An 8,681-nucleotide genomic window follows, 5' to 3' on the forward strand; every position below is an offset into this window, starting at 1 on the left:
ACAACACCCACACTGACAATAACAACCACAGAGAGTACTACACCCCCACCAACCACCACAACTACAGAGACCACCACTCCCACACCCATCACAACCACAGAGACAACAACACCCACACCCACCACAACTACGGAGACAACACCCACAACCAGCACAACCACAGTGACCACAACACCCACACCAGAGACCACAACACCCACATCTATCCCCACTACCACAGAGACCACCACTCTCACATCAACCACCACAACCACAGAGACAACAACACCCACACCCAATACAACCACAGAGATCACGTCACCCACACCCACCACCACAACTACAGTGATACCAACACCCACTCCAGAGACCACAACACCCACACCCAACATAACCACATACACCACAACGCCCCCCCACACTACTACACCCACTGTGACCCCAACCATGACACTAGAGACCCTAACATCCACCACTGTTGTCACAGAGAACACAACTTACACACCTGAGACCACAACTCCATCTACCACCATTACCACAGAAATCACAACACTAACAGGCGTATACCTACACGACTCATCGATGTCCACAACACTAATACCTACCACCACAACCACAGAGATCCCAACACCCAGACCCACTACAACTGTGGTGACTCACACCACCACACCAGAGACTCCCACAATTACACCCACCATCATAACCACAGAAGTCATGACCCCAACTCCAGGATCCAGCACTACAGGGACCCTGACCACCACACCCACCACCACAACGACCAACACCACCAGTCCTACCTCTACTCCTGCCACCTCTATTCCCCCTACTGTGCCAACGACCACGGCAGTCACCTCCACCCAGACCAGCCTCTCCTCGACGGAGCCGACCATATCAGACACCACACCGATCGAGACTCCCAGCAGCGGCTGGACATACAGTCCCTCCGTCTTGTGCTGCTTCTTGAATGGCACCTACTATCTCCCAGGTACCCATGCTGTTCCTGTTCTGATGCTCAGGCAGCTGAGGATGGTTTTGTTTCCTCTCTTCTTGCTAAGTTAGGAACTAGGGCAAGTCCTGACTAGGAGCTTGCTGTAAAGGCAGGAGGTTGGGCTGGGAGGATGTCTTTGCTTCAGCGGCAGTGTTCCCCAAGGAGGGGGGAGTGTGAGGACTCCACACAAGGGGGGCATGGTGGGTAGTTTAATCCCTTTTCTGCTGCTGTAGTGATATACTTGAGCCCAGAAAACTTACAAACAGTAGAGGTTTGTTGAGCACACAGTTCTGGCGGCTGGAATTCCAAGAGCAGAGTCTGGTGCCACGATGTGGCCAAGGAACATGCTGGAGTGGGGATGAACAGACTGCTAGCTCAGGTGTCCATCTGCCTGCTTGGTTTACAAAGCCACTAATGCAATGCAGCGCCCTCCCCTAAGGACCTCTGGAATCCTGCCTGCCAATGCCCCTCCAAATGCCATGACCATATGAATTGGCGGGGGGGGGGAGTTTGGGGGACAGGTTGACACCACAGTAGGGGCTCCTGCAGCCCCCACTCCTCCACTGGCCCTGCCTCTGGGCAGTGTGAGGACTGGGCCTCTCTCTTCCCTGCAGGCGAGCTGGTGTACAACGGAACACACGGGAACACCTGCTATTATGTAAACTGCTCCCTGGACTGCGAACTCCAGTTCTTCAACTGGTCTTGCCCATCCACACCCTCCACGTCCACACCCACACCCTCCACGTCCACACCCACACCGTCCACGTCCACACCCACGTCCTCCTCGTCCACACCCACACCCACGCCCTCCAAGCCAACGTCCAGCACACCGGTCACCACCAAGCCTCCAGGGTGCCTAGACTTCATCCCTCCAAGACAGGTCAGTGGGCAGGGCTGGCTTTGTCCCCAGTTCCAAGTGGTCTGTGTCCAGGTTCTGAGGGCTGAGATGCCACCTTTCCCGGCCCACGACGCTCCCACCACCTGGCCTGCCCCAGTCCCAATGGGGTGAGGTTCCCTGTAGCCTTGGTGCAGGCTGTCCTGGGTGGGTGCCTCGGTGCACAGGTGGCGGCTGCCCTGGGGTCCCAGAAGCCACCCTTGGGCTTCAGCCCCGAGTACAGCCTGGCTGGCACCCTCTGCCCACAGGAGAATGAGACCTGGTGGCTGTGTAACTGCACAATGGCCACCTGCAAGTACGACAACGTGGTGGAGATCATTCCGGTGGAGTGCAAGCCGCCGCCTAAGCCCACCTGCTCCAACGGCCTCAAGCCCGTGCAAGTCATGGACCCTGATGGCTGCTGCTGGCACTGGGAGTGCGACTGTGAGCCTCGTCCCCTGGCCCTCCTCTGGGGCGGGTGCCACGGGAGGCCTCCTGGCATGGAGCCCTGGGGCTTCCTGGGCGCTGACCTGGATTGCTGAGGGCTGAGCATGCAGTCCCAGTCTGCTTGCCCACAGGCTGCCTCTGTACTGGGGCTGGGAGCTCCTCAATTCTGCAGAAGACGCTGTGGCGGCCTGAGGGGGGGATGCTCGCTTTTCTGGGTGCTCAGGTGCCCAGGGTCCCTGCCTGGGAAGCAGGCTCCTGGAACCACCCCAAACCCCCACAGGCTATTGCACAGGCTGGGGAGACCCGCACTTCGTCACCTTTGATGGGCTCTACTACAGCTACCAGGGCAACTGCACCTATGTGCTAGTGGAGGAGATCACCTCCACGGTGGACAACTTCGGTGTCTACGTAGACAACTACCACTGTGACATCCACGACAAGGTGTCCTGCCCCCGCACGCTCATCGTGCGCCATGAGACCCAGGAGGTGCTGATCAAAACTCTGCAGATGACACCCATGAAGGTGCAGGTATGTGGAGCGTCCATGCTTGCTGTGGCGTGAGCTGCCTCCACTGGGTCCAGCAAGCAGAGGACCAGATGTACCCTGGTACCTGCTGTTCTGCCCACGTGCGCCGCAGCCCCTCCTCAGCACAGCGTGGGGTGTACTGTGCACAGCAGGTCCTGTGGTCACCAGCTCTGGGGATCTTGCTCCCCGTGTGGGCCCCAGCCTCCCGGGCTCCAAGGAGGAGGCTTTGCACAGCTTGCCCAAGACCAGTTGGGAAATGGGACGGAAGTGGGGGGTGGCTGCAAGGGTGGCAGGTCCCAGTGGCCCTCCTGACCGTCCTGCCGGCTGCAGGTGCTGATCAACAAGCAGGCAGTGGCCCTGCCCTACAAGAAGTACGGGCTGAAGGTGTATGAGTCGGGTATCAACTTCCTGGTGGACATCCCTGAGCTTGGCGCCCTCATATCCTACAATGGCCTGTCCTTCTCTATCAGGCTGCCCTACAAGCGCTTTGGCAACAACACCAAGGGCCAGTGTGGTGAGCGCTGGGCCCTGCACCGCCTAACTCTGGGACTTCCACACCTGTGTGTGGGGCCACTGCCCTGGGCGGTCCCCGTGGGGACCCAACAGCAGCTGGCCTGGTTTGATCTGTGCCCACAGGCCTGGTGAAGTTGGGGAGGGGTCTGGGCCTGGCCACCCTGGCTGCAGTGGCCTGGCCTGGGAGCAACGTGTCCCTTCTCCGGGGCAGGCACCTGCACCAACAGCACAGAGGACGACTGTGTGCTGCCCAACGGGGAGGTCACCTCCAACTGTGAGCTGGCTGCTGACCAGTGGGTGGTGAACGACCCCTCCAAGCCACACTGTCCCCACACCGACTTCACCACCAAGCGCCCAGTTGTCAAGACAACTCCACCCGACAACTGCACCCAGTCTCCCATCTGCCAGCTCATCAAGGACAGGTGATCTGTCCTGCTGGTAGCCAGCCTGGGCCTCAGGGAGTGGCGGGGCCTCTGCGCTTCCTGAAGTCTACAGCGGGGCTGGGGCAGGGCCGAGGCCATAGCATGGTGGGTGGGCACCAGGTCTCGGGGCGCTCTGACCCCCTCTCCCGCCTCCTGGCACAGTGCAGCCCTGGCTAACTAGGTGACCCAGACAGAGCTGGCACTCAGGGCTGACACTGGGGAGGCTTGGGCCTGGACGCAGAAGGGGTCCAGAGTTGGCGGCTGGGGCGCTGGTGCTGCTTCGAGGCTGGGGCTTCTCTGCCTTTTGGAGGTGCAGCCCTACCCCTGTCGGCTGGTGGTGTACCCCTCCACAGCCCCGTGACCAGCCTGGCCTCCCTTGCCTCCCTCTGCACACTGTCCCTTTCTGGTGGTGTAGGCACAGGGCTGGGAGAGGGAGAGGGGAGAAGCAGGCACAATGTGACCCACCCCTCCTTGTGCAGCTTGTTTGCCCAGTGCCACGCCTTGGTGCCTCCCCAGCACTACTACGAAGCCTGCATATTTGACAGCTGCTCCGTGCCAAACTCGGGCATGGAGTGTGCCAGCGTGCAGGCCTATGCGGCGCTCTGCTCCCAGGAGGGCTTCTGTGTGGACTGGCGGAGACACACTAATGGGTCCTGCGGTTAGTGCCCCTTGCCTGCCCCTGCCCTGGGAGGGCCACCCAGTCAGTAGTCAGAGCCCAGGTCTTTGATCAGACGCGCTTCAGGTGGAGGACAGCCTGCGTCCTGGGAATCCTGCTGCCTGCTCTGTAGGTCCGGCAACGCCGCCCGGCTGAGGCGGAGGGCGGGCCCTGTGTGGGAAGGAGGGGCGGCTCTGTACTCAGGAGGGCCCTCCTCCTGATGAGGCCCTTCTGAGACTCGTTTCTCTTCTGCAGCTGTGATGTGTCCAGCTCACAGGGAGTACCAGGCCTGCGGGCCCGCAGAGGAACCCACCTGCACGTCAAGGTAGCTGCATGGGACTTCGCAGGAGTAGGGCCTGGGCGGGCTCCCTTTAGGCTCCGCCCATGCCCAAGGAGCCCACCCACCAAGCCCGCTCCCTCGAGGCCTGCGCCTACAAGCCCCACGCAACCCTCTGAGGGCTCCTCTGCCCCTCCAGCTCCCCGCTGAACTCCTCGGTTCTGGTGGAAGGTTGCTTCTGTCCGGAAGGCACCACAAACTACGCCCCTGGCTATGATGTCTGCGTGAAGATGTGCGGTAGGCCACTTGCTCTTGCCCACCCTCCCATGTCAGGGTGGGTGTGGTGGGTGACCGAGGCTGACCCCCGGGGCCCTGCTAATGCGATTGTTTCTCTCTCCCAGGCTGCGTGGGACCCGACAGTGTGCCCAGAGAGGTAGGCCTAGCCCCTTGTGCTGGAGGTGTGATTCTCTCACAAGTTCTGAATTTGGGGAGGTGGGGCAGGCCAGGGTGAAGAGGGCAGGACAACCAGGAGCTTCTGGACTGAGTAATGAATATTTGACTTCTGGAGTAGGGAGCAGGGAATCCACACACTCCATTTGTCCATCCATCCGTCACCCATCCAGCCCCTCATTCACGTCTTTGGTTTATCCATCCATCCATCCATCCATCCATCCATCCATCCATCCATCCACCCACCCACCTCCCATCCTCCTCCTCCTTTCATCCTTCCCTCCCTCCACCCATCCACCCATCCACTGGGTTATCTGTCCGTCTGTCACCCCTGCACCCAGTCACACAGGTCCATCAGTCTCTCCACTCCCCTGTGCACCCGTCTATGAGCTCATCTGCCTGTCCACCGCCCACCACCTTCCCCCACCTGTCCATCCCACAGCCTGTCCTCCCACTCACCCATCATGTGCTCTGCCTAGCCCGAGGTGAACGTGGTACTTCAGTGCTGTCTGTGTCTCCTGCGTGGCCGTGCTGTGTGGCTGACTCCTTATCTCCTAGCTCGTCAGTTGTGCCAGGCTATGCTGGCCAGTGCTGGGGAGTGGTGTCCTGACAGCAGCCCCTTTTCCCTGGCTGGCCATGGGCCAGGACTTGGTGCAGCTGAGGTGTGGCACAGTAGGGCCTCCTCTCCTTTGCTCAACCTGTCCTCCCTGCAGTTTGGGGAGCACTTTGTCTTCGACTGCAAGGACTGCATCTGCCTGGAGGGTGGCAGTGGCATCACCTGCCAGCCCAAGAAGTGCAGCCAGGAGGCCCTGCCCATGTGCAAGGAGGAGGGCACCTACCTGGTCACTGAGGTCAACCCAGCTGACACCTGCTGCAATATCTCCTCGTGCAGTAAGACCGCCCTGGGGCAGGGGTGGGTGGACCTGTTCCTACTGGCCCTGGGTGTCTCTGCTGCCCTCTGTGGGTGGGGCTTCTGCCATGCTCACCTGAGAGGTGGGCTGGCCTGGGAGGGTGGAGGCACCCACAGGAACCTAACGCTTCACTTCACGTCCCGTCCCACCTCAGAGTGCAATGCCAGCCTGTGCAAGAGTGAGCCCCCTTCATGCTCACTGGGCTTTGAGGCGAAGAGCAAGATGGTGCCCGGGCAGTGCTGCCCAGTCTACTCCTGCGGTAAGGGTCAGGGAGGGGCGGGAGGCGGGAGGCAGCCCTGCAGGCGCCTCCCGTGTGTGGTCTGTGCTGGTGGTGGCTTTCTGATGGCCTTCTGTGCTTTCTCCCCAGAGCCCAAGCGGGTGTGTGTGCACAACAGCGCAGAGTACCAGGTGCGCCCTGGGTGGTGGGCAGCGCAGCTGCATCCTGGGTTGGGCTGGGCTGGGCGGGTGTGCAGGGTCCTCACGGCCTGGCCCTCCCCCCGTCCACAGCCCGGATCCCCAGTGTACTCCTCCAAGTGCCAGGACTGCTTGTGCAGCCACGAGGTCAACAACAGCACCCAGCTCAACATCATCAGCTGCACCCCTGTGCCCTGCAACGTCTCCTGCGACCCTGTGAGCCACCCCTCCTACCTCAGCCTCTTCCTCCCCCCCAGCCCCTCCCCAGCGTGGAGCTCAGCCCCGCTGTGTGTGTCCCCAGGGCTTCGAGCCTGTGGAGGTCCCTGGCGAGTGCTGCAGGAAGTGCCAGCAGACCAGCTGCATCATCAGCATGCCTAGTGGCCAGCGCGTCATCCTGAAGGTGCGCACATGCCGCCCCTCCCAGCTGAAGCCTCCTGGTCCTGGGCAGGGTGGGTGGGAGAGTCCCAGGGCTGCTGCAGCAGGGGGTGGTGACCAGTGGCCACACTAGAGAGGCAGACTCTCCAGGTTCCGGAGCTCCACGTCCCTGTCCAGGCTGGCGCCAGCAGGGTGTTGGCAGAGTCGTGGGCCTCCACCGCAGGGCTCCAGGTGTCCCTGGCTGGGCCCCATTGCCCTGTCCCGCCTCCCTCTCCCCATGTCTGGGTCTACTCTTTCTGGAGGACACTGATCACTGGATGCAGGGCCACGCTGACCCAGGGTGGTCTCATCTCAAAATCCTTCGTTTAATGACACCTTCCAGCGCCCTTTTTCAAATAGTCACTCCCTGGTTTTGGAGAGTCAGCTGTGGCCACACTGATTTGGGGAGCCACAGACCAATGCCTTGACCCATAGCCCCTAGGGCTGCTGCCCTGGTGGTTCTGGGCCCAGGAGGCTGCCTGGCTTCTGGGAAGCAGCACCCTCAGGTGCTGGCCTTGCTGGTCTCCTGGGTGGCCTCTGGGGTCTGGCATCCCCACCCATGGGCTCCGCCCTGGCTCTGCTCTGTCCACAGCCTGGGGATGTAGAGAAGAACCCCAACAACAAGTGCACCTTCTTCAGCTGTGTGGAGATCCACAACCAGCTCATCTCCTCCGTCTCCAACATCACCTGCCCTGACTTCGACCCCAGCAGCTGTGTCCCGGTGAGGGGGCATCCACGCGGGCTGTGTGCTGGCCAGGGCCTGGCCCCTAAGGCCAGGACAGTGGCTGCTGGTGGGGAGGCTGGTCCTCTTGCAGGAGCACCCCACCCCCACTCGCACACGCCACCCCTCCCCCACCTGCCTACCCGCCCACCCACAGCTCGTCCCCAACGCGCACCACCCTCCAAGGGGCCCCCAGTCCTGCTGCCGGCTTATTCTGTTCTCCTGTAGGGATCCATCACATTTATGCCCAACGAGTGCTGCCAGACATGTGAGTGGGGTGACCCGTAGCCTCTGGGTGGGAGCAGAGAGGGAGTCCCCCACCCATGAGACCAGTGTACTCTGGGGAGAGAGGCAGGAGGAAGCTCTATGGGAGGCGGAGGGCTGTGTCTGCCTGCCCGGTGTGAGACGGTACCCTGCCGCGCCCCAGGCATCCCTCTGAATACCAGTGTGCCCTGCGCCACCGTCCCCATTGTCAAGGAAATTTCCCACGCTGGCTGTGCCAAGAACGTCACCACCAACTACTGCTCCGGGTCCTGCGAGACGTTTTCCATGTGAGTCTGCTGTGCGGGCCCTGTGCGGGCAGTGGTGGGGTCGGGGTGGGAGAGCCAGGCTCCGAGCCCTGCTCCGCCCTCCTCCAGGTACTCGGCCAAGGCGCAGACCCTGGACCACCGCTGCTCCTGCTGCAAGGAGGAGAGCACCGTCAAGCGCCAGGTGGTCCTGGACTGTCCCAACGGAGGCTCGCTGGACTACACCTACACGCACATCCAGAGGTGCCGGTGCCGGGACAGCGTGTGTGGCCTCCCGCAGGCCTAGCCGGAGTATGGCGCTCCAGCCCCCGCTTCTGGGCAGGGCCTAAGCGGCCAGGTACTCCTGTGGGCCCCTGCCCCGCTGGCCCTCAGAGCTTTCTCCCCTCTGCTTGTTTTCCTCTCTGCAGATATTTATTTTCTGAGTCTGTCTGATCTTTTGCTTTCTGGTAATAAACTTACACAGAGGCGCTGTGCTGGTGTGGTCTGAGTTGCGGGCATGTGGCTGGTGGGGCAGTGGGCCTGACTGCCTGAGGAGGACGACTGGGTCCTGCGGCTGTTTGTGGC

The 8,681-nt window shown here is 61.5% G+C and overlaps 1 protein-coding gene across 1 annotated transcript in view; it reads left to right on the plus strand.

Annotated features, from left to right (window-relative positions):
- The window catches only part of Muc2 (mucin 2, oligomeric mucus/gel-forming), a 26,429-nt gene extending 17,969 nt beyond the window's left edge, over positions 1–8,460 (plus strand). The window contains exons 31-50 of the mRNA XM_004638047.2: positions 101–236; positions 807–964; positions 1,582–1,847; positions 2,111–2,285; positions 2,569–2,816; positions 3,144–3,327; positions 3,538–3,748; positions 4,228–4,406; positions 4,659–4,728; positions 4,880–4,977; positions 5,082–5,113; positions 5,844–6,021; positions 6,196–6,300; positions 6,409–6,449; positions 6,549–6,671; positions 6,757–6,855; positions 7,462–7,590; positions 7,819–7,858; positions 8,018–8,141; positions 8,229–8,460. Coding sequence (XP_004638104.1) covers positions 101–236; positions 807–964; positions 1,582–1,847; positions 2,111–2,285; positions 2,569–2,816; positions 3,144–3,327; positions 3,538–3,748; positions 4,228–4,406; positions 4,659–4,728; positions 4,880–4,977; positions 5,082–5,113; positions 5,844–6,021; positions 6,196–6,300; positions 6,409–6,449; positions 6,549–6,671; positions 6,757–6,855; positions 7,462–7,590; positions 7,819–7,858; positions 8,018–8,141; positions 8,229–8,403 — 2,771 coding nt within the window. The 3' untranslated portion in view covers positions 8,404–8,460. The remainder of the gene's footprint in view (positions 1–100; positions 237–806; positions 965–1,581; positions 1,848–2,110; positions 2,286–2,568; positions 2,817–3,143; positions 3,328–3,537; positions 3,749–4,227; positions 4,407–4,658; positions 4,729–4,879; positions 4,978–5,081; positions 5,114–5,843; positions 6,022–6,195; positions 6,301–6,408; positions 6,450–6,548; positions 6,672–6,756; positions 6,856–7,461; positions 7,591–7,818; positions 7,859–8,017; positions 8,142–8,228) is intronic.
- Positions 8,461–8,681: the final 221 nt, after the last annotated feature.

Source organism: Octodon degus, unplaced genomic scaffold (assembly GCF_000260255.1).
Source record: "Octodon degus isolate 3935 unplaced genomic scaffold, OctDeg1.0 scaffold00093, whole genome shotgun sequence".
NCBI lineage: Eukaryota > Metazoa > Chordata > Mammalia > Rodentia > Octodontidae > Octodon > Octodon degus.